The sequence below is a fragment of the Podarcis raffonei genome, chromosome 5, assembly GCF_027172205.1.
Source record: "Podarcis raffonei isolate rPodRaf1 chromosome 5, rPodRaf1.pri, whole genome shotgun sequence".
Taxonomy (NCBI): domain Eukaryota; kingdom Metazoa; phylum Chordata; class Lepidosauria; order Squamata; family Lacertidae; genus Podarcis; species Podarcis raffonei.
The window spans coordinates 32817320-32843435 of NC_070606.1; the positions used below are offsets into that span (position 1 = coordinate 32817320).

Genomic DNA, 26116 nt, shown 5'->3' on the forward strand with positions numbered 1-26116 from the left:
CTTCCCAACTGTGATCCTGGGGGTGGGGTGGGGACCTTGATGAAAATTTCCCCTCACTTCAAAACACTGCAGTTGGATTTAGGGAGGAAAGCTAACTGCATTGGCACCAGTGGGGAGCAGGACTTTCATCAGGTTTGTGACTGGAGGGGGGGGAGATAAACCTGCCCTCTTTCTATGGTCCCAATGAAAATTGGAGGGGGTTGCACCTAGGTTAATGTTTTTATTTTAAAAAAATATATCCCACGGTATGGCTTTGAGCCACACAATTTACCGTATTTTTCGCTCTATAAGACGCACAAGACCATAAGACGCACCTAGTTTTTGGAGGAGGAAAACAAGAAAAAAAATATTCTGAATCTCAGAAGCCAGAACAACAAGAGGGATCGCTGCGCAGCGAAAGCAGCGATCCCTCTTGCTGTTCTGGCTTCTGGGATAGCTACGCAGCCTGCATTCGCTCCATAAGACGCACACACATTTCCCCTTACTTTTTAGGAGGGAAAAAGTGAGTCTTATAGAGCAAAAAATACGGTATGTAATGTGTAGCTTAGTCCTGAGCGAATTACATCTGTGCAAAGATATTCAGACCTGTGAAAAGCTTCACGTGTTGTTTCACGGGGGCAATTCATCACTCCAAGGTAAGGGAAAACTTTGCGCTACATAAAGGGGGTAAAGTGGAGGTCACACAAGTAAGGTTGGAGGGGAAGTTGCACTCCAGAGCCAGCAAAACCGTTAATCCCCACTTGCAGTAAGTTGAGAAAGATTTGACTAATGAATCTACTTGGCACAAATCCTTCTAACGAACAGATTAAGCTCACACACAGAGAGAAAAGATATTTAAGCTTTAATAGCAGAATCCAACCAACAAAAATGTCACAAAGCCATCAAGATCTCCAACAACACTCGATAGCTAACCAGGAGAATTTTCTTTCAAATGGAGGGAAAAAATGAGATGCAATTTTTTAAAAAATTACAGTGGTACCTCGGGTTACAGACACTTCAGATTACAGACGCTTCAGGTTACAGACTCCACTAACCCAGAAATAGTACCTCGGGTTAAGAACTTTGCTTCAGGATGAGAACAGAAATCGCGCGGTGGCAGCAGCGGCGGGAGGCCCCATTAGCTAAAGTGGTACCTCAGGTTAAGAACAGTTTCGGGTTAAGAACGGACCTCCAGAACGAATTAAATTCTTAACCCGAGGTGCCACTGTAATAAATTAAAGGCAAATCATTTTGCTAGAACAGGGTAGAATGATGGGGGGAGGAAGAACTTAACTTATGCCACAGGAATAATAAAAAATAATAGCTCTTACGACTGAACAATGACTGACTGGGAAATGCTAAAAAGATATTATGACTTACTCCCTTATTGAAAACTGTACTTCCCATTTCCTGAAGGTACTTGTAGCCCCGTGCTGCTGGGTCACTTTCAAAGATGGCTTCCATGCCACCAGAATGAAACATTCAGTTGTCAATTAGCCCTGGAAGCAAAGCCACTTGGATTGGCCAGAGTACTGGAATATTATGCAACCTTAAGCTGATTTAATAAAAGGAAGGTTGCCTGGCATACAAGCTACTTAGCTTACTTCATGGCACATTTCCTGACCCCAAGATGCTATTATGGGGGTTCTCATGAAGCATGTTGCGATGTGTCCCTGATGAAGTGAGGCTCCTACTTCAGTAAGTGACCTCTTCATCTCCAATTGACATGCAGTGACCCTTTTCCCTCTCTCTATTCCACTCTTGTATAGGCAATAAAAGTTATGTGCCTTGGGGAAGGATGAAGATAATTTTAGGAGAGTCTTGCAAATTGTTTCAATGAAACAATTAGCTAAATAAACAAAACTTGCAACCCAGCTGCTAAATCCGTCGCTCTAATGTCCCTCTGCTTGCTACATAAAAGACACACGCACCACCACCACCCCCTCCCAAAAAAATCCAATTCTGTGGTTTTTTTTCCTCCCTCTTCCTTTGGCAGCAGCAATTTCATCTCCACTGTAGCAGCCAATATCTGCTCCTTGCCAAACAAGGTCTTGTGCCACACATCACGCAGAGCATTCCCCGTCTGGAAAATATCGCTAGCTTTGGGATTAAGTTGCATTTTAACATAATGCGGTATGCTTTTAATCCAGGAGCTTCTTATTTTACCTAACCCGTCTCCTCTTAAACCAGTTCTAAATTCAGCTCTTTGCTGCTCCCCAGCTACCAGCACTTGCGGTGGGCGAAAATGGCTCGGGTAAAGGCATTTTGTTGTGTCAGAATGGGGGGGGAGAGGTGGGAAACACCCCAAAAAGTTTGGGGGAAGGCCTGCCTCTTTTTGCTGCCTGCTGTGCCTTTAAATACATATATTCAACTTGTTTGGGTGGGGGAGAATGGCCAGCGACCATTCCGTCTCCCACAATGCAGCAGTCAGCACATCTATATCAAAACATAGCAGCCATTGCCTTCTAGGAGGAAAAATGATGCCATCAATCTGTACACCGTGGTTCTCTTTCCTACACAATCCAGAAAGCTTTAGCAAGGGTTGTGGTGGAAGGGAGATCCATCTCTGAGAAGAATGAATAGCAGAGTGGGGCGGAGATAACGCAAGACAGAAGCACATATATTTTACAGAATGAGGACAGAGAACAAGGAACAGTGCAACAAATGTTTGCAGGGGATTCTGTGATAAGTGATGTGATATTGTTTGATATGAAGGCCCAAGAACAAGGAGTCAGCTGTAACTGATGAACAGAAAACGTAATTGTGCACCCAGCTATTTAGAAGAAGAAAAATACAACTCTGGTTTGATATCTATTTTCTTTACATATGGTTCAAGAAAAAGTCAAAGTCTTTTATGGAAAGCAGGCCACAAGTGCATTTGAAAGGCATAGGCAAAGTCTGGCCCACCAGGTGTTTGGGACTACAATTCCCATCATCCCTAGCTAACAGGACCAGTGGTCGGGGATGATGGGAATTGCTCCCTTAAGACCCCAAAGGAAGATATCCAGTCCATACAATAGTTTTCAACCAGTCCGTCGTGGCACCTTGGGGTGCCTTGAATGATGGTCAGGGGTGCTGCGGGCAACACTGGCCTCGATCCCTCTTTCCTTCCATCCCTCCTTGGATTCCCTCTTCCATCTCTGCCTCCCAAAGGCTTGCACAGCTGTTTGTTGCAGCAGCCCTGGCTATAAGCTCCCCAGGAGAATGGTGCCTCTGGGGCTGGTCAGAAGTTGCTTCCCAGACCCCTGTGGAGCAGTGGGAGGAGGCACCTGTCTTTGGGGCAGGGGTGGGGCAACTCAGAAACCAGAGGCAGCAGCTACAGCTGCCCAAAGGACTTTCAAGGAGGGGGAGAGAGAGGAGGCTGAGGGAACACTCCACAAGGGAGAGTGTTTGAAAAGGGGTAAGGAGCTGCCAGCTCTGCAGGCAAGGGGTGACATAACTGGGCTCCTGAGCCCCACAGGGGTGCCGCAGAAAGAATGTAGTTGGTCAAGGGAGCCGTGGACCCCAAAAGATTGAAAACCTCTGCAGATCAGGGTTGCTGTTTTTAATGTTTCTCATATTTATTTTTAAAAACCAACAGCGACTGCCATTTTAACTAATGTCAGCTGAACCAAGCCAACAGCAGCGTAATATATTCTAAGTGCCTGCGTGTAACATTCTTCCCATTGCTCTTGGATAGGTCTCCAAGCATCTCCAAAGCCAATGTTTGGGCCACAGTAGATAATCAGGCCACCTCATTAGTGCCAAATGGTAACTGTTACAGTTCTGAACCCAGCTCGTTGTTAGAATATGGTGGGAAGGATTTTCTCCCTCTAATCAGATTAAGGTGGCAGGAACTAGTGAGTCCTCCTCATGAAAACCCGGCAGGCTCACAGACAGCTGCCTCAAGGGCCTCCCCCACCTTCCAGCCCCACGTAGAGGATCACTGGGGGAAAGAGCTTTGTCCTTTTTAAGTGCCGTGAGCTTAATATTTCTTAACCGTTCTGGCGGTTCCCTCACTGCGAGAAGTGAGGGAACCAGGCAGAGGGCCTTCTCGGTAGTGGCGCCCCGCCCTGTGGAATGCCCTCCCATCAGATGTCAAGGAAATAAACAACTATCTGACTTTTAGAAGACATCAGAAGGCAGTCCTGTTTAGGGAAGTTTTTAATGTTTTGTGTTTTATCGTGTTTTTAATATTCTGTTGGGAGCTGCCCAGAGTGGCTGGGGAAACCCAGTCAGATGGGCGGGGTATAAATAAATTATTATTATTATTATTATTATTATTATTATTATTATTATTATTATTATTATTATTACCAGCAAGGAGAAGAGTAACCATTGGGACATGGAAGCAACCATCAATGACAAAAGCAGCACTGCAAGGTTGCAGATTAGGAATCTTTTGCACTTTCTATGAACGCAGTGGTTCTCAAACTTTTTCCCCTGGGCCACACTTTCAGAATAAAAATTTGCTCATGCCACACCTAATCTTTTATCAACAAGGAGCACAAAATTGGAAAACAAAAAGAAACAACTCCTGTCAGTGCTTCATTTGTTAACGCATGAACACAACTACTTTATAATATGATCATGGGACATCCAGAAAGTATACTGTAAAACAATGCAGAGCTACATAAGAACATGAATCACTCCCTCTTGCTCTCATTTCGAGAAGATATCTATCCATATTCTGCAAATAAAATAAAAAAGTACTTTGGCACTATACTATACTACATTACACCGGAATGTTTAAATGTTTCTTCGGTTGTCCTTGAATCTTCTCGCCACACTTGCCACCACTCTCTTTGAGAACCACTCCATTAACACAACAGGTGAACAAAAATGTCCAGGGAACATGGGGAATCTACCTTACACCAAGTAAAACCATTGGGTCCAGCCAGCTCAGTACTGTCTACACCAATGGGCAGCGATTTTCCGGGATTTCAGACAAGGGGCAATCCCAACGCTACCTGAAGAATATGGTAGGTCTTCTGCATGCAAAGCAGTTGTTCTACCGCTAAAGTGCACCTCTTACTCCACCCCTTGGGCTTTGTAGCCAAAGAATGCAGAGCTCCCACAAATTTCTACCCACTCTGTTCCAACACATGCTAAGGCTGTGCATATGAGTTGCTTTCAGGTTTGAGTTAGAATCTAAAAGAACCTGAATGTTCACATGGCTAGGGAATCTCACTCGTCTTCTGGCTTTCCTTACCTCCTATGCACATTCACCAAATTCATGTCCCATCTAGGGTGTCCATGAATTCAATTTTGAGACTCCACACTTTTTTATAAGGCTGGCTTTTAAAAGCAATTAACAAATATACACATACTGTCCATGGCCTCTCATATTCAGCCATTTGATATTTTGTGTGCTCAGTCTTGTTCTGTATCATTGCATTCATGAAGGCTAGAAACTTCCTTTGTGTTGTTATTCTTTATAAAAGAACGCTTGGATCTTCAGCATTCTAGAAAGATGAATGAACGAATCAATTTATTACAGTCACAGACCAGAAATAGAATTCTAGGGAGATCCCAAAAACTGAACAAAATGTTTTTTGGGGAAATCTGTGCAGCCAGTGTAATGTTTATATTGCAAACAGCATAAGGCACTTTAAATGGTTTTCATAAAGTTCAATATATCTGAATGTTTACTTGGTTTACATTTCTTACATTGCAGTCCTGCGCTTGTTAACTCAGGAGCAAGCTCCACTATGTTCAACAGTAGGTGTGTACAGTATTGCAGTCTTAAAACTGCGCTAACAGGAATACACTTTATTTTTAAAGCCAACTTTTTATATTAGATCATCACAACAGCTTGAACTTAAATGATTCATTGACAGCCTAAGCTGCTAAAGAAACAAATATTGTTTACAATAATAAGAGGAAAATGAATCCATGGCAACACAGATGTACACGAATATCCAGTCATCATCCTGTCCTAAATATAGACTTCATTTCCACATAAACAGCTCATGGGCAAAAGGCACACTTCATCCCTATGTTGACAAAACTGTTTCAATATAGGGAACTTCCGTTTTCCATTAAGAAAACGCAATTAGGATACATCTTACAAACAACTGAAATAAGCTCAACCCTTTAAAATCTCAGGGCATTTATAGTTGAGGAAAACAGCTCAATTCCATTCAAGGCAGCCCTATATAAGAGTATATCCCATGCAGGATTTAGCCCTTGAGGGCTAAAATAATACACAGTGTATTGTATCTTAAACCTGTCAAAAGACTTCTGAGACAGACTTGGTTCTCCCTTAAGCCCTGCCTTGCTCTCTCTCTCCATTAACACTGTGGTCTCTCTACTCACCCAAGCTACCAGTTCATCAAATCCTTTCTTCTTACAATCTGACAAGAGCTTCGCCAAGGCTCTCCCTCTTCAGCCTTGCCTTGAACTAACAGGATTAGTGTTCGTTTGTGTGGTCTTGGTCAGGCTGTGATTTATAGCTGCTGGCATGGCTCCCTTTTGTATTCCTTTCTGATGAACTCTGAACACCGCCTTGCTCCCCTGGGTCACCCACCCCACAAAAGCACGGGGGCATACTGCTCAGCTGTGCATTCCTCTAACCTATTTCCGATTTAAGAAGGAAACAGGCTGCTTCTGAATAGAGCTAACCTGCGGCGTCCTCCCATCTTCCACTCCACACGGCGAAGTCTCCTTCCTGCAATGGTTTCTTTCTCTGCACACAAGACTTCAGCATTTGCAGGACAACTTAAAGTATCCAAAGCACACGAAATTTTTCCATCCCACAAACGGGATGCCTCCTAAAAGACCAAATGATAAGGCCCCCCTCCCTGCTGGCAACTAAAAATGCAAAATATCCAACAACACAGCAGCCAAAAGCAGTAATAAAACAAGTCACAAACCATCAGCAGTTGGTTTAACACCCCATTAATTCGGGCTCACTGTTCCAAACACCCATTAAAACAAAGGTTTCCTGCATTCTTTTCACAGCAAAGACTACCTCCTCCAGATAAGGAGGTTCACACCCTGGTTGCCACTCACCAACCTGCCCCTCTGCCAGCTGATCTAACCGTATCAAACAAAGGAAGAAACCTGAAGCTGTGGGAAAGAATACACAGAAGTATTACTGGGGAAGGGCCTTCGCTCAGAGATAAGAGCACATGCTGTGCATGCAAAACATTCTAGGTTCTATTCCCAACATCTCCAAGTAGAGCTGGGATAGATTACTATGAGAACCCTTCTACCAATCAATATGCACAATACTGAGCTAGATGGGCCAATGGCCTGCCTCAGTATAAGGCAGCTGATCTTTCTATGTGCCTGTGCCATAGATGAGTTGAGAGTTGATATTTGGAGCAGGGAGACCTCCTAGAGAAGTGTGGGAAGAAGCAACCCTTTGAGGCTAAGATGGTTGTTGGCTGTTAGCGTACTAAAAGAATCTGGTTCTCAGTTGTGTGGCATTTAAAAAATAGAAGGAAGTTGGCTTCCCACTTATTTAGAAAGATTTATAGACTGCTTAACCACAAATATCTCCCAGCGATGTACATGAGGTTGTAGGCAAAAGGCAGCTAAAAACCCACAAGACTTATTGAAAACAAATAGTTCTCTTACTCCCTGGGGAGTTTGCTTGCATCCATTTAATTTTATTCCACCTCAGCCACATTTGGGGACTATTGTAACAGTACTGAGAAGAGAGCGAGACTTGTCAAATTGTGTGTGGGGTGAGGGACTACTGCTTGGGAAGCGGTCTAGGCCAAAACACCTTTTGAAGTGAGAGGCCCCCCGAGTGGCATGGTGGCGCGGTGGGAGTCCAGTCTAAAGAGAAGCCTCTCAAAGGTCACCAGCAATGATGGATAACTAGCAGGCGAGGCCCTTAAATGGTGGGTGTTGCTCACCAAGTGCCAGGAGACTTGACAAGGGTGCGAAAAGAAAGTGTCAGAACTAAAAGAAGGGACAAAGAGGAAGGAGAGAGAAAGGGTCTGCCTGGAGGCTGGCGAAGGAAATAATGCTTTAGCAAGCTATTCGTTTTGCATCTTACCCACAGAGGTCGTGTTTTCTCCTTTTTACCGATCTTTTCTTCTATCTCATTAAGCTCTCCAATGGGCCTTTTTCCATCTGAAAAGGCAGCTGCCTCTCTTCCACTCCTCACCGCCCCCCGCCGCCGCCCCCCCCAAACCCAGCATCCTGAACATTCACAGAGTGAAAAGCGTTCTCTGCTGAGTATAAAGCATGAAATGGGGTTGAAAATGAAGCTTTTGATTAAACCTGACAATTTCAAGCTTCTCATGCCGTCCCCTAGAAGCTGGGGGAAAATGACATCATGCATGACACCCAGTTGCGCAGGAGGGGCAAGCGAAGGGTCAGGGGGTGGCGGAAACCCCTTCAATTCTCTACAACTTGGGTTCGTTTAAGGAGCAAATTGGTGCACTTGAAAGGGGAGGGTTTCCAAAGCACCTCATTTAAAACATCAAGTTTATAGGGAGATGAGACGTCTTTGCATTTATGTTTTGCCATGTGACAAAGTTACGATTTTAATATTCTGATGGTTTTTCCTGTTTATGTTTTTTTGCTATTGTTTTACGGGGTCCGTTTTACGAGTTCTTGAATGATTTTTAACACAATGTATTGTTCTTTTTATGCTGCGCTTTGTGCCCTTAAAATGGTTGTAAGTCACTTGTAGGATCCTTTATAGGGCAAGCAACTAATAAATTGACTAATAATAATAATAGATGAACCAATAGCAAACAAACCATTCTGCACATGTAGAAGCACATCGTTTATGCAGAGTAGTTCTAAAACACAGCTGGCAGATAAAATGGCGGATAAATCTGAGGGGCAAGCCAAGGTGAATGCTCAGGTCCCTAATAGGGCATGGAGTTCATCTCTCTGGAAAACATTAATTAAAAGCATCCATCCTAGCAGCACGATGACATCTGCTGTCATTGCTGATGCTAGGATAGAACCTCTGCTCCAAAAAGGGAACCACTTCTTTTGAAATCACTCCAAAGCTGCTCTGGTATTTGCTGAAGTCTGACCTCTGGTAAAACTGCAAGCAAAACATCTTTTAGCTGGTCACTTCCGACAAATTTCATTATATATAGCCAGAGTTTTAAATGGGGCTTCACATCATCTGAAAGCTTTCACCCACGAAAACAGTAACTGAGGTGCCAGAAGGATCTGACGGTTGGTTACTACTAACTGTTGATCAGACCTTTTGATCAAGAGTCATGATTTCCTTTGTAGAGAATCTGAGCAACTCCCTGCTTCAACAGCCACCTTCCCGCCCACCCAGCCCATGGAATCTGACAGGGAAATGTCCATTGAGCCAATCCAACTATCCTTCGCTTGGGTAGGCCCCAAACCTTCGAACACAACATCAAATGCCATTATAAGACATGAAGGTTTCACAATATGCACCATTATGGCCTCGCAGACTTCTAGGGTACATATGTGTACTCACACAGTGAAACTACGTCATCCGATGCAAACAGCAGATACCCACACTCAGGTGACTAGTGGATATGTAGCCCTCCCTTCCAGTCCCCATCTGTAGCAGTTAAAATAAAACAACAGAGAGCCTCACTATGTTCATGAGGGTGAGGACGTAATTCTGGACGTGTTCCTTCCCATGGAATCGCACAACGGAATCGTCCACGGCCAGCAGAATCTCTATGTTGTAGTCGTCTTTCTTGGCGTGGCGCCTCTTCCGATCTGCTTCACCAACCTGCTCTTCAATTAGGTTCAGTGTGTTTGGGAGCTGACCTAGGCTAAAGCCTGGAACTAGGAAAGTTGAGAGAAAAGATAAAGGGGTTAAAAAGCTATTGTGGGCACAATTGTGAAATTTCAGTAGTTATTCTGGTCTCTAAAATCTATTATTCTGCAAAAAAACAAAACAACCTTGAAACACATACACCACAAGCCAAAGCATGCAAGTTATCTTCACACTGAAACATATATACAGTAGAGTTTGGACGATCTTAATTGCTGTGAGTCGAGCTATCACTATAATCTGTGTCTAAAGTACCGTATTTTTTGCTCTATAAGATGCACTTTTTCCCTCCTAAAAAGATTGCTGCGCAGCAATCCCTCTTGCTGTTCTGGCTTCTGGGATTCAGAATATTTTTTTTCTTGTTTTCCTCCTCCAAAAACTAGGTGCATCTTATGGTCGGGTGCATCTTATAGAGCGAAAAATACGGTACTGCCTGTTGGGGACCAAGAATTGGATCAGAAAGCCTGAATGCTCCTTAAACAGGGAAAAGGTAGCCATGCTGGCCCATAAGAAAAAAATCCAAAATACATAGTAGGGCCAGACTATTATTAGCTCAACCAAAATGTCTAATCTTGAACACTATTTTGTGACATTTTGGTTGGCCTAAGAATAGGTACTGCCCTGCCATGTATACTGGAATTTACGTTCCTTGATGGCCTTAGCTTACAGAATTCAACCATTGTCAGTTTTGAAAGGGCAGAGAAACAGCTAACAGCAGTTTTGCATTCTGAATCTGGACACAGAAAGAAGTGGAAAGACCTGAGAGCTTTGAGCTTGGCTATAGCAGATGGAAGGGGCACAGGGGTCCATGCTGCTGGCTGGGGCGCCTGGGGCAGGATTAGCAGTTGTGCTGTCAGCTTTTACTATGCTCTGCTTGCATATTTGTAAATAAAAACCAGTTGTTAGACAAAGTAAATCTCCAGTACTCTCTCATGCAAAAGAACGCTAGACCAGTACTTTCCCTAGACCTCTCTCCACCCAGAGGGAGTACTTAAGAATACGAGTTGCATATGTTGGGATTTTATGGTTGCAGAATTCTGGAGCATTTTTGTCACACACACAAATAAATCTCTTTTGTGTATGTGCAACAACTTCTTGGTGACTGACAGAGGCAATCTGTGTTTCTCTTTGTCCTCCAGGAAAGAAGGAAGCTTCTCCCATCACAGTGTGTCAGTCCTGGGGAAAACTGTATCTGCTCAAAGATGCCAGGCTCTGAAGCTCTTAAAAGGAGAAGCAGCAATGCCTTTTTGCTTTCTATATGTAAGCATGTAGATTGATTGATTGATTGATTGATTGATTGATTCATCCCCCCAATACAAAAATAGCATACAATAAAAAAGTTAAAAATAGAAATCCTCAATAAATAAACAAGACTATAATCATATAAAAAAAATTCAACAGCAGGAAAGACAGCAGTACAGTCAAACATTGGCTTTCGAACATCTCAGCTGCCAAACATTTTGGAAGCCGAACGCCAGAAACCCTGAAGTAAATGCTTCCGTTTTTAATGGAACGGCTTCCACTGAGCTACTACTGTATTTTTCTCAATTTTCTCTGTAAATTTGCAGACCGCCCTTTGATCCTTGGTTTTCAAATGTTTCCTAAGTCAACCGGACTTCCGGAATGGATTACGTTCAAAAACCGAGGTTCCACTGTATATGAGTTACGATTCACAACCCACAAAAACAGAAAATATGCAAAGCAAAGGGCAGATAATATGAACATAAGAGTTAGTGGTTGCCTTTCTGGTTCTACCAAAGCATCTGGAAGGTTTAAGAGGGAGAAACAGAGTCTCCATATAAGAAAGAGAGAATGTGTGTTTTCCCAGTAAGGGATAAAATCAAGCTAATGAGCACTAGGTTTTTATTTGAAAGCAAGCAGGATTCCAGCTCTGCTTCCTGTGGAGAAGTGGGGGGGGGGGATGGACAACACTTCAAACACCACCTTGGCAAGAGGCCCTCTTCAGGCATAATGTTTTTTCTGTCCTGGAACTGTTACGGAAGCAGATAGTGCCTCCATGTCAAATCTATCTGGAAATGGATGTGTGGGAGCGAGGAACATGATGCTGGAAATGTGCATCCATCTCAACAGGAAGACTTACCTTCATTATGATGGTCCTTGTATGCTTCTGCTCTCTGTTTGACAGTAGACCTACGGTAGACCACATGAGCTCTCCCATGCTTCTCTTTCTCCCACTGTCCTCGCTCCAAGGGCTCAATAAAGAACTCGCCGCTGTCTGTACGAATCAGGCCTGCCTGGAGAGCCATGGAAGAAAATGGCAAAAGAAAAATAAGGAAGCGTGTATTGGTGATGTCAGTTTGAAAGGCATGTTTGGCCCCTATGTATTCAGCAGTACTACTGACATATCCTGGAACCTCCCAACTTCTGGAGTGAAAATGCAGGACTTGAGTGATCATGCAATTTATACTATTTGCAAGGTTGGACACCACAAATAGTTTCTCTTGCTGATAAAGGAGTAGCAGTGTTGTGATTTTTCTTGCTGTATTAAACACTATAGCACTGGGCATTTGTGCATATTTCCATTAGAGACGAAAAGACAACAAATGACAAGCCAAGACAGCAGAGAATTTCTGTTGGGGTCTGTAAATGCAAGCAAATATCCAAAATAGTAGAAATGGCATGTGGGGAGTAGCTGGTAACATAAACATTGTTTCAAGACACCAATATGTGCCATCAAAGGTGCTATTATGCACTCTAGAGTGACATTAATAACAACAGTCTTTCTGGTGCTATTAATAACTCCTGGTGATTGTGTGAACTTTCCTCATTTGTGCCATTACAAATTTTGCTGGATCCTCTATACTCTTTCCAACTAGTCTTCTTAAAGTGCAACTTTTCAGAGAGCCCATGTCAATCCCTCCATTTTCAAGTGCCTCCCTGGTTTTGGTTAATCACTGTTCTGATTTCAGTTCACATGCTACATTTTGAATGCTTCAGGAAGAATCTGCCTTAGAAATGCGGAACATCACAATGGTGAATACCCCCAGCCCAAGGAGTTGCGGCACGAAATCCTTGCGATACCAGATGTCTTTACTCTGAAATAAGTCTTGCGCTTCCAGTAAATCTGCATTGAGGCTGCCTGTGATGGGATGATGAGCTGCTTGTGCGTAAAATCCTAATCCCTCAGAGTTTGGCTAAGTCCCCAAACCTCTGTCTGTGATGGAGCTCCTTAAACATGACTCCATCAATCGCTCGTTGAATCGGACAGTGGGCGTTTACGGAACTTCTTCCAGCATAAAAGCTCCTTAACGGAAACGCGTCTTCTGGACTCTCGGCGTGACAGTTTCCGCCGAGGAGTGGGTGTCCCTACAGGAGGTCCTGAAATCTCCCCGCTGCTCCCGCTTGAAGTGTCTCTGAGCCCTCCCTCCGACTCACTTTCCCTTGGAACTCCACTTCTCCCCCTGCTGGTCCCCTCCTCCGCTGAATGGTCTCTCTCACCCTCCATGAGCCCTTTCACCTCCTTAGTCTCAGATGGCAGTTCCCTGACATCCACCTCCCCTCCAGGGCCCCCTTCACCCCCTTCCCTCCCCTCCTCTGCGGGAGGCGAGGGAGCAAAACCCCTGAAGGAACCTCCCTCATCTTCCGAAGTTTCGAACACTTCCCTCCACCTTTTGCTGTCTCCGGTTTCCAAGTACTCCTCCTCATCGGAGTCTGTTCCTCCTTCCAACTCCGATTCCCTGAATCCCTCCAGTTCCTCCTCATCGTCGGTGGTGCCAAAGTACTCCCTCCGAAACCTCGCTACTGGCTGAGGTTTCCTGGGGAACCTTTGGTGGAACGTTTCGATCAAGATCTCGTCACGGACCTCCTCTGCCTTCACCCAGGTGTTTTCCGACTCCGGTTCCCCTTCCCACGCGACCAAATACTCCACCTGATTACCCTTCCACCTGGAGTCGATGATTTCCGCCACATGGTTGCGGCTTTCCCTTTCTTCTATGGCTGGCCCCCGTGTGGATACCCCTTCACCTTCCCCCCTGTATGGTGACAGTAATGACCTGTGGAATACTGGGTGCAGTTTCATGTGGTTCGGTAACCGGAGTCTGAACGCCACTGGGTTGACCTGTTGGATGACCTCAAATGGTCCCAATCTTTTGGGTCTCAATTTCTTGCAACCCCCCTTGAACGGCAACCCTTGGGTTGATAGCCAGACCCGACTCCCCACCCTAATTGTTTCACCTTCCCTTCTGCTCTTGTCTGCCTGCCTCTTATATTCTTCCTTGGCCCTTTCTAAGTTGAGTTGGAGTTGACGATGGATCGCTTCCATTTCTTCTACAAAAAGTTCCGCGGCCGGAACACTCCATCTTTCCCCTCCTTCCCCTGGAAACGCCCTGGGGTGGCACCCATAATTAGCCAAAAAGGGGCTCATCCCGGTGGACACATTCTCAGCATTATTGTAAGCAAATTCCGCTAGTGCCAACTTTTCGACCCAATCGTTCTCTCTGTCATTGACATAACACCTCAGGTATTGTTGGAGAATACCGTTTGCTCTCTCCGCCTGCCCATTGGTCTCAGGGTGCCTGGCAGTCGAAAAGTTGACCTCTACGTGCAATAAGCTCATAAGTTTCCTCCAGAATCTGGACGTGAACTGTTTCCCTCTGTCGGAAACCACCCTCAAGGGGGCGCCATGCAGTCTGAAAATATGTTCTACAAACAATTTCGCTGTTTCTTCCGCCGTGACTGCATGTGAGCAAGCTACAAAGTGACCCATCTTAGTTAACAGGTCTACTACGACTAGTATGGCGGTTTTCCCCTGGGATTTGGGCAGATCAGTCATAAAATCTATCGACACCGCCTCCCACGGTCGTTCTGGTGTGGGTAACGGTTCTAATAACCCCGCTGGTGCCCGCCTTTCTCCTTTGGCTCTCTGGCATTGGTCACACCTTCTCACATACTCCCGTACATCCTCCCTCACCTTGGGCCACCAAAACTCCCTGGTCACCAACCACATGGTCTTGTGTTGCCCAAAATGCCCCGCTGTGGGATTGTCGTGCAGCTGTTTGAGTACTTTCCCCCTCAATTCCCCTTCGGGTATATATAGCGCCCCTCTGTAATACAATGCCCCGTTTCTTTCTTCAAAACCCCCGGGGTCTTCTCCCTCTCTCCTTAGACCTCTGAGCTTGTCCTGGGCGTACTCATCATTTACCGTTCCCTCTACCAGTTCTCTTTGCCCCACCCAGGCCGCACCACACACCCAGTGGTCCTCTGGGATAATATGTCTCTCTTCCGGCGCTCCCTCCCCCTCCAAATATTCAGGTTTGCGAGAGAGAGCGTCCGCTCTGATGTTTTCTGGACCTGGCACATAGCAAATTTCAAAATGGAATTTGGAGAACTCCTGGGCCCATCTCACTTGTCGTTGGTTGAGCACCCGTGCCGTTCTCCAATACTCCAGATTCTTGTGGTCCGTACACACTTGCACCTTATGTTGTGCGCCAATTAGTAAGTGTCTCCATCTCCGGAACGCTGCGTGAATGGCGAGTAGTTCTCGGTCATATACCGTGTAGTTCCTCTCGGATTTGTTCAGCTTACGCGAAAAGAAGGCACACGGTCTCCATTCCGACTTATTGCTCCCTGGCTGAAGCAGCACCGCCCCCACCGCCCGGTCTGAGGCATCAGTTTCCACTCTCATGGGTTTTTGTAAATCCACATGCAGGAGCTGTTCTTCCGAAGCGAATGCCCTTTTCAATTCCTCAAAAGCATGCTCCGCCTCCGCCGTCCAAACGAATTTCTTCTTGCTGCTTAGACAGTCCGTGATGGGAGCCGTTAAGTGGGCAAAGTTCTTGATGAATTTACGGTAAAAGTTCCCAAACCCTAAGAACCTTTGCACATCTTTTTTCGTTTTCGGTGTCTTCCATTCCAGCACCGCCTGGACCTTCCCTGGATCCATGGCTAATCCCTTGTCTGATAAGCGGTACCCCAGGAATTCCACCTCCTTGGTGTGGAACTGACACTTCTCCAATTTCACCCACAACTGGTTTGCTTGCAGCTGGCTCAGCACTTCCCTGACATCCTTTACATGCTGCTCCTCATTCTCTGAATATATCAGCACGTCATCGAGGAAGGCCACGCAATTCTTGTAGAGCAAAGGTCCCAGTACGTGGTTCATGAGCGATTGAAAACAGGCGGAGCCTGATTGTAATCCGAATGGCATAACGAGATATTCAAACGCCCCCAAAGGGGTGAACATGGTGGTTTTCCATTCATCCCCCTTCTTTATTCGTATCAGGTTGTATGCTCCTCTCAGGTCCAGTTTCGTGAATATCTTTCCCTTCCTCACCCTGGTCAAAATGTCATCAATCCTGGGCATGGGGAAAGTCACTGGTTCTGACACGGCATTTAGGGCCCGGTAGTCCACGACCAATCTCGGTTTATCCGTGTTTTTTTTGTCCACAAAAAACACTGGGCTTCCCCCCACCGCTCTGGACTCTCTGATGAAGCCCCTCTTCAGGTTTTTATCAATAAACTCCCTTAACTCCTGCATTTCCCTGTCTGACATGGCGTACAGCTTGCCCACGGGGAGCTGGGCCCCAGGGACCAGATTAATTTGGCAGTCAAAGTCTCTGTGCGGTGGTAATTTATCTGCTTCCCTTTCACTGAAGACCTTGCTCAGGTCAGCGTATTGTTTGGGCACCTTCCCTTTGTCCGCCACTTCCGTCCCTGCTAGAGAGGCTTTTGCCCCTTCTGGCACCTTTCCCTCTCTGCAGTGTTCCAGACAATGTGCTGACCCAAAGGAGACCACTCTCTGATGCCAGCCCACTAGCGGGTCATGCAACGCTAGCCAGCTCATTCCCAAAATGACTGGAGCCCCTCCCAGGGTGGCTACATTGAACGCTATCCTCTCAGTGTGCCTGGCCACCCTCATAACCATTGGGACGGTTTGTAGGCTGACTTCTCCTCCCAGCAGCTCCCTCCCATCGATCGTGGTGACCTGCAGGGGGTTGCTTAAAGGGAGTGTCTGTATCTGGTGTTCAGCTGCAAACTCCTTGCTCATAAAATTACAGGAGCTGCCTGAGTCCAGCAGCGCCTTAGTCTTTAGTGGGTATCCGTTTGCCAGCTCTAGCAACACCTCTATTACTAGGGCTGGTCTTGGAGGTTCCGGAGTGGGCACTTTTACTGCTCCTTGGCCTGTCTGCAGTGCCCTGACAGAGGCAGACAGGCGTTGGCTTTTACTGGCTCCTGGACTTCCTCCTCCTTCCCCCCAACAGCTCCAGCCATCCCTTGCCATTCCTTTCTTTGCGGGCAGACTCTGGCAAAGTGACCTGGCTGCTGGCAGAGATAACATTTCTTGGCGCTCTTTCCCTCCTTCTTCCTCCCTTCACTGGGATTTGAAACTGCGCGCGCGCGCGCTGTTCCAACTTCCATCGGCTCTCCTGGCGGGAAACTTGGTTCTGGAATCTCTGGAATGCGGAAATCCCTCCAACGCTCTCCTTTCCCCTCCCGCTTCTCCAAGGCTCTTGCCTCCTGGCGTGCTCCAATGGTCAGCGCTGATTTGGTCAGCTGGTCCATAGCCTCCGCCCTGGGCGCCCGGGAAAGTTCATCTTTCACCGCCGAAGAAAGCCCCTCTTCAAAGAGCATTTGAATGGGTTCCGCCGAAAGGTCCCACCCCAATCTATGTATCAACATTGTAAACTCAGTCCAGTACTCACGAACCGATCGGCTCCCCTGTTTGCACGCCATCAATTGTCTGCGCACCAGCCCCTGTTCAATCTCGCTGGAAAACATCAAATCCATGGCGCGAAAAAACTTCCTCGCGTCCTTCAGCATGTCACTATTCCCTGCCATCAGGGGTCTGACCCAATCTCTCGCCCCTCCTTCGAGATGGCCAATCACAAACGCCACTCTCGATGCCTCGTCGGGAAAGTCATTAAACTGCAGTTCAAGAGCATACTGCATCTCTGTCCTAAAGGCTTGGTAGTTCCTGGGGTCCCCCCCAAACTTCTGCACCATTCCTGGCATCTTTCTTGCTAGTGTAGCGCCTTTTGCCTTTTCTGCATCCTGCGCCCTCCTTTCTTCTAGCCTCGCCGTTTGCATTGCTAGCTGGAGTTCCAACACTCTGTACCTTTCTTCCAGGCTTGGACCCTCTCCAGCTCCTGCTGCTCCTCCGGCTCCGGCTGGGTTACTCATGATGCCTCTCTGCACAAGCTGCTTTCAGGGACTGTCCGATTGCTGTGATGGGATGATGAGCTGCTTGTGCGTAAAATCCTAATCCCTCAGAGTTTGGCTAAGTCCCCAAACCTCTGTCTGTGATGGAGCTCCTTAAACATGACTCCATCAATCGCTCGTTGAATCGGACAGTGGGCGTTTACGGAACTTCTTCCAGCATAAAAGCTCCTTAACGGAAACGCGTCTTCTGGACTCTCGGCGTGACAGTTTCCGCCGAGGAGTGGGTGTCCCTACAGGAGGTCCTGAAATCTCCCCGCTGCTCCCGCTTGAAGTGTCTCTGAGCCCTCCCTCCGACTCACTTTCCCTTGGAACTCCACTTCTCCCCCTGCTGGTCCCCTCCTCCGCTGAATGGTCTCTCTCACCCTCCATGAGCCCTTTCACCTCCTTAGTCTCAGATGGCAGTTCCCTGACACTGCCCATCAGTTTCATTCTGAAACTCCACCTGATTAAGGCTTTGGACAATCAAAAGGAAATCAAATCACACACTGCAGACTGACAAGATTTTGGCAAGGATGTTAATATTGACCTAGCGGTCACTGACTTTCCCTAATCACCACCCACTTTTTTCTTCATCTGTTGGCTATGAAAAAACTCTTTTGTAACACACATCAGCGGTATCCTTTGAAGCTCTGCAACAATCCAGACTATTTTTTCAAGAAACATTTTTGTCCCTATTAAGCCAACAAACGCTTTGGGAATTCGAAACTAACACCGGCCATGTTACCATATTTGGTGGCCTCTAGTCCTGAGTTAATTTGTTGCCGCAGAGCTGCCAATACATGCCAGGCTGTCCACACTGGGAAATAAAGCCTGAGAACAATGGGTGATTTGCCTGCACTGCCAGAGAGTTGGAAGAGTCACTGCAGTGCTCTCACATTGACTGTGCAGCAATAAACTAATTTTGCACGTCAAGCAGACAGCAGTTCATAGGAATGCACTGTAAAATCACTTACATGAATATTAAATGCTCAGCGAGCTTTGCCTGGGGTAAACAGCTGGGCAGTGGAGGTTTATGTAGTACAGGTGGAATGTAATTATATTAAACTAGCTTTCACCCATCTGCCACCTTCCAGATGTTTTGGCTACAGCTTGCACCAGTCCAAGCCAGCACGGTAACAGGTTGGCAAAAGTCAGTCTAGACTATACACACAAGAAGGAATATTGGTACCATAAACGTACTGCAGCTAGGGTGAGCTCAGAATGCCTTATATGACCATCAGTTTCCCTTCTTCTATTTTTTACAGTTATAAACGTGTGCAAACTGGTTTCTATACTGTGCTAGCCTCAATGAAGAGAGCTCAATATAGGCCTATCACCTACTACCACCTCCAAAACCTCCCCGCCTTTCAATAGTTTACCCATCCAAAGCAGCACTAGAGCTCCAAACTGCAGTAAGTGGGAACAAGGAATAGCTCCTCAGGGTTGCCATGTCTCCTCTTTTTCCAGGACACGTCCTCTTTTTCAGGGGTGAAATTTCTGTCTGGGTGGATTTTTTAAACTTGCCAAAATATCTCTGGCTATACTTTCTGGATGAGACATAGGCACAACTGGTGGTTGAAGACTTACTTTCCTCTTCTCTTCTCCTGCCAGACCTCTCTCAACAATATATCAAAGCTTCTATAGCCTACATATAGCAGGGGTATTTAAAATAAGAGTCATCCTAGCATCCTCATTTTTGCTCTTCAAAATATGGCAACCCTAGATCTCCCCCTCCCTTCACTGTTTGCAAATCAAAAGGGAGTGCACCCTAGAGTGGAGGGGGAGAGAGAGACCAGATCTCCTTTGATCTATTTTAGGACCTCCACAGGACATCCATGAATGCGGGAAGATTCAGGAGACAAAAGAAAGCAGTACTTCACATCACATGCTTAAACTACAGAAGGTGCTTTCACAAGATGGCCACAAAAGAGGAATAGACAAATCAGATAAGACTATCAATGGCTACTAACCATGGTGAGTATGTTCCACCTCCACTGTCCAAGACAGCACACCCCTGAACACTGGCTGCTGGGTATCACAAATAGGGAGAGTTGCCATTACCCTCATGCCCTATTTGTAGACTTTCCAGAGGCATCTGGTTGGCCACTGTGAGAACAGAATGATGAACCAGATGGGCCTTGGCCTCAACATGGCTCTTTCTGGGTTTTCCTTACTACATCTGGACACTGTCTCCATTGACTAGTACAAATGTAAAAGGTAATGTAAAGGGACCCCAGACCATTAGGTCCAGTTGTGACCAACTCTGGGGTTGCGGTGCTCATCTCGCTTTATTGACCAAGGGAGCTGGCGTACAGCCTCCGGGTCATGTGGCCAGCATGACTAATGGCGAACCAGAGCAGCGCACGGAAATGCCGTTTACCTTCCCGCCGGAGCAGTACCTATTTATCTACTTGCACTTTGAGGTGCTTTCCAACTGCTAGGTTGGCAGGAGCAGGGACCGAGCAACGGGAGCTCACCCCGTCGTGGGGATTCGAACCGCCGACCTTCTGATCGGCAAGTCCTAGGCTCTGTGGTTTAACCCACAGCGCCACCCGTGTCCCGGTACAAATGACTTCTAAGTAAAAGTGCATAAGGATAGCGAGCAGTGTCCTTATCTGGTTGAACACTTTCTGGGACCTGATGCAGTTTGATCCTACACGTGCTTACATGGAAGTACCTAAGTTCCTTACTAATCTCAATGGGATTTAAGCCCAAGTAAGTGTGCATATGATTTGTTGCCTTGACATTGCCTGCTCCTTTGCATTTCTGCAAGAAAGCATCAAGCAATCCTTTCTTATGACCTTTACATGGAATGCAGAGCACAGGTTGCACATTACACACTTGTCAGCTTCCTGGGATGACTGAAAAAACAGTCTAGACAATTGATTCTAATGATCTGCTCCCTACTGGGCAATCTATTTTTCCATGTTATAACGCTGCCTTTGAACAGATTAAGGTCACCAAACTGCAGGTGGCACAGGGCCTCTGCTAATGAGTGGACCAACGCAATGTTGGTCCTGAACCTAGAATCATACTTTTAGAAAACAGCACACATACACAACCTCTAACCTTTGCAATCACCAAAGTGTTCTTGTGAAGACCTGCCTCATTTGCACTCCCCTCTCCTGGGCTAGGAATAATAATTACTTCCAGGGAAAGGGCTCACACTGACCCCACTGTTCAAGCCACCCTAAGAAACAAAACCTTTTAAAAATTATGTATCTGCAAGAATGAAAGGGAGTGTTGAGGTCATGAGCTTGTGTACACTTTTTGCTGTGCTGTCCAGGAAAGAAAATTCAGTACAGAGCTATGAACATGCATGGCTTTAAAAGAGGATTGGCAAAATTCACTGACAATCATTGGCCTCTAGTCTATTTTACCTCCACTATTGGAACAGGCAACCTGCCTCTACATTAGTTTATGGGAATGGCAAGGAGTGAGAATTGTTATTGAACTCCAGTTCTGCTTGTGAGTTTCTTCACTGTGACAATAGGATGCTGGACTAGATGGGCCTTTGGTCTGCACCAGCAGCGGCTCTTCCTATGTCATTAGGCTCCCAAAAATCATATTTAAATGACACATCTTGCAGTAGTTCTTTTTAAAAAGGGGGGGGTTAAGCATTTTTAACTAGATATAGTGAAATTCTGGTGTGCTTTCAATTATCTTAATGTTCATTTCAGTTAGTTTTTAGTTCTAGCATTTTTAATTGTATATCACAGGTTCTTTTTTTGCTGTTGTGGCAGAAAAAAAGCAATTTTAAAACAAACAGGACAATGCACTAACAGTGTGATTGCCTGCACAGCCTTCTCAGGAACAAGCATCACACAGTTCAATGAGGCCTACTCCCACATCACAAGGTCTATAGTGTCTATAGTGAAGTGTCCCAAACTTGGGTCTCCAGCTGCTGTTGGACTACAACGCCCATCATCCCTAGCTAGCAGGACCAGTGGTCTGGGATGATGGGAATTGTAGTCCAAAAATAGCTGGCGACCCAAGTTTGGGAAACCCTGGTCTATAGCTTCTTCTACTGCATATGTCAATGGCAAAGGGAGAAAGCCTAAGAAGTCACCACACTGTCAACATAACAGAGCTTGTTCAGAAGACAAGCAACAACAGCAAATTGGGGGGGTGTTAAAAGTTGTTCTATTGTCTTATTTCTCCCTCCTTTTCGGAGGAGGGCTAAAGGTGCAGACATGGCTACGAAATGTCCCAAAATGATCCCATACAGGAGCCTAATCCCCCTTATTTTCTCTTCTCCCAATGGGCCTGGCACCAGCCTTTTCAGCCAAGCACGTTTCTCCGCTGGAATCTCATCAGCTGAGCAGCTCTGGAGTTGGGAGCCAGCCCCAAGCCAAAGAGAGACTGGCTTGGCAGAAGCTCCTGGCAGCCCCCAGCACGGGAGGCTAGTAGGCAATGCTTCAGTAGACCCTGCCAACCTCAGCACCTCCCTGCCAGCTATCTTGGTAAAGTTGGGTCTCAAACATTTTAGTTGGCTTGGAGGTGATGAGCATATGACTGGACTCCAGCCTCTAGGCTGACGCAGGTTTTCTCAACGTTACACAGTAAGATAAAAACCCTGAAGCGTTCTGTGTATAGTGGTACTTCTGGTTACGTACTTAATTCATTCCGGAGGTCCATTCTTAACCTGAAACTGTTATTAACCTGAAGCACCACTTTAGCTAATGGGGCTTCCTGCCGCCGCTGCACAATTTCTGTTCTCATCCTGAAGCAAAGTTCTTAACCTGAGGTACTATTTCTGGGTTAGCGGAGTCTGTAACCTGAAGCGTATGTAACCTGAAGCATATGTAACCCGAGGTACCACTGTACACACAAAGCCAGTCTAAATGTTCAGAAGCAGCATGTGGTGCAGAACTGCATGTCTGATGGGTCTCCATATAAAAGGTCAGGGGGTGGGGGCAGTGGCCTAGCATGGGTTGCTAGTGCCTGGGGCTGCGCAAAGTGGGTAGGAGGGAGGTACACATGTGCATTCAACTGCCTAATAACGTCCACGTCACCCAGGAGATCGCAGCCGCAGAGATAAGCAAAGAAGAGTTGTTCTGTTGTATGGAGAGGTCACTTCCTGGTTCGCATGGAGAGCCGTTTTCAATGGACCCCAGCGACGGAAGCATGCAGCTGAACTGAGGAAGCACCAGATGTTGAAATTTTGTGCCCCTAGCAATTTTGCGCCCAGGGCAACCATACCTTATTCTCTGGCTTACCAAATATCCAGCATCTGCATGGCCAGCAGATGGAAGTAAGTATCTTCCCCCACTCATTCAAGACAGGGTAGGTCTTATTTTGAATACACTGAGCTGTATTCAACTACCCTGTTCTGCTAGCAGAAGCCAGCATGAGGGCTCCCCTGCTAACACAACAGGGCTTTCCCCCCTTGTGCACCCCCCAAAAAAAATCCACTCTAGGGGCTTGTGAGAACGCCCCCCCAGAACAATGTGTGGAGGGAGAAGAAATGCTTGCACTGTAGGAACAACCTCCTTAGCACCACATTGAATTCCACCCAGTACGACCAAAAATTAAGCACAGTTAGTCTTTGTTATTTCGGATTATATGCTTGATAATCCGCCCTGCCCCCCCCCCCGGTTTCACCCACTCTATTACAAGTGTCTTTATTGGTCCATAGGCATAAGGGAAAGAAACTCTACTTCCTGAAGTTTGCATCTTAGACAGCTTCCATTACTACCCTACTTTACATAACTTTCGCACTGTATGCCTCATTAATCCACCCCAACAACTAAGCAGAACTTAATTTTAATGCTGGCATTCATTTTCAAATTGGATCCAGCTCTAGATAAGTACATACTGAATCACACGTCAGTGTGGCCCTGCCAAGGAAACATCAGAATGTGGGCAGGTCAACTTTAGGTGGAAACAGCTTTTGTGGTAAGCATTCCTATCCACACACACACACACAGACACACACACATGCTGGCCCTGACCCTCCCCAGGAACCAACAATTTATTTCAAGAATTGGCACCCCCAGGACCAACAAAAGACAATGTACAATGTACATATCACTGCTTTTCCTATGTGTTCATTGAATGATCTTTCAGCAGCTTCGGTATGTTTCATATTATGGAAATATTCCCCAGCCTCCTCCAGCACATTGCATTCTCCTTCTCTGACACCACAGCAGCAGCAAATCGTGGGACATTTCCTTCTTAACTAATTCCAACCGATCAGGACTCACGTGGCATGTGAGATGTCACAGGGCTAGGAAACTGAACAAGGAAATGAGGACAATGCTTTTCCACCTGCCACTGTCCTTCCATTCCTGATAGGGGAGTCTTGCAAAATTGGTGAACATTTCTACGCTCTTCATTGTCACTCCCTATTGTAGAAAGCGTTCCTGAAAACCAGAGTCCCATTTTGGCACATCCCAAGAGCGAATAGGATTGAGTTAAAACAGCCACTCATACTGAACATTGTGTAAGGCAGTTATTAAGCAACATCTGTACCAGCTGCAGACACAGCAATGTTTGTAAAGGGCCGTGGGGAAGTTAACTGCAACCTCCTATCCCCATCCATTAATCAAACTCCAGCTAGTTCCCATTACACTGTAAATGGAATAATGACTGGTGTGCACTTTTCACTTACAATGAGAGTATTCTAAAAAAGCAAAAAGACCTCAGAGCAGCCCATTCAATTCCTGCCAGGGAAGTTGGGCACTTAACATTTTGTAAGTGTGCCCATTTTAAAGAACGCTAGCTTTATTTGCATGTTTTGCCAGCTTGTGCACAAATGAAAACAAGAAGAAACGAGGCCGGGAGACTCAACAGTATTTCTTCAGAGTGTTTCTCCAAGCTCGATCCAACACCAGGAATTCAGCAAGTTAGGTACGTAGGAAGTTGCCATATAGACTAAGACTAATGGTTCGTCTCTACACTTTCTGTGTCTCAGACGGGAATCTTTCTCAACTCCACCTGGAAATACTAGGGATTGAACTCAGGATCTTTTGTGTACAAAACATGCATTTTGGCACCAAGCCATGGTCCCCTCCCAGTTCTTATTTCCATCCTCCCCTGACCAGGGATGTCAGAATTCCAACAAAAATGGAAAAGTAAGCAGAGATTGTTGCAGTTCACACATTTCTCTGTGGTCAGGATTGAAAACCAGTCCAGTGAATAAAATCTGTATTCATTTATGTAGCTGCTGTTGTTTTTTGGTCTGCAAATGATACATAATATAATTATAGTTGTTGTTGTTTTACACTGTTTTGCTGTTTTCTTTACACTAAATGTTATATAGGAAATGTAAATAGTCACATAACTTATGCAACTTATGTGCAGCTAGATAAACAAGGTAGTATTTGGCAGAAAACAAACTATGGTGGAAAACAAAAGAATGCTGACTGCGATGAATACAGGTTGGAACAAAAATAATAGAATCATAAAGTGGGAAGGGATACCAAGAGTCATCTACTCCTACCCTCTGCAACACAGGAATCTCAACTAAAGCATCCATGACGTAGAATCATAGCCTTCCTAGATACTTGCCCATGACACTAGATGATCAAATGATAAATTGCCATTTCAGAGGCTTTCATCAGAGGTTAGAAGTGTTAAGAAGATGCAGTGATCAGGATCGCAGGACACTCCTTGCACTCAGTAACAATGCTACCAGAGTTCAAAAATATCCAGTTTTGAATACAAGTTCCCTTTGCCCCAGAAAATAGTTTTCTGCTCATAAATTATGAACATTAATGCTCATGTGCCCGTTTTTGTGCCTCCATGGTCTACTTTCCTCTGAATTTAAGGGCTGTCACTAAAGTTGGTTAGGGAGGAGAAGATTTCCCCAATTCTGTTCCTCCTCTTTCCTTCCACCTGAATTTCAGTGTGGCTATCTAAAACCAATTCTGGAATTTCACTTGTTTCACCTTATTTGCACAATCCCCCGTCACCAAAGTGCACAATGTTTCGATGAAACATTGCAAAACAAGAAATCGTATGATTGTCTGAAAAAAATATTATTGTGTAGTTTTCCACTGGTGCATACACGAACTTCTGCGCAATGGTAAAAACACCACACAAAAAGAATCTCATAAAGATTGATAAAAAACACTGTGAATCAGTTAAGTATTGCAAGGAAACTCAAGGAACTAAAAGCTGCCACATACTGCACAAGCACCCTACCGTGTTCAAAATACATATTCATTCAATCATTCATTCATTCATTCATTCAAGGAAAAAGTGGGAATTGCAAGTGTGCTGGTTTTTCCTTAGAAGCAAGACTGAGTGACTCAG

General features: G+C 45.7%; 1 protein-coding gene across 3 annotated transcripts in view; it reads right to left on the reverse strand.

Annotated features, from left to right (window-relative positions):
• ADAMTS14 (ADAM metallopeptidase with thrombospondin type 1 motif 14) overlaps nt 1–26116 on the reverse strand; it is a 78904-nt gene that overhangs the window by 41600 nt on the left and 11188 nt on the right. For all 3 annotated transcript variants that reach the window (XM_053388518.1, XM_053388517.1, XM_053388519.1), the window contains exons 3-4: nt 11802–11955; nt 9515–9711 (exon numbers count right to left, since the gene is read on the reverse strand). In XM_053388518.1, the coding sequence (XP_053244493.1) occupies nt 9515–9711; nt 11802–11955 (351 nt within the window). The remainder of the gene's footprint in view (nt 1–9514; nt 9712–11801; nt 11956–26116) is intronic.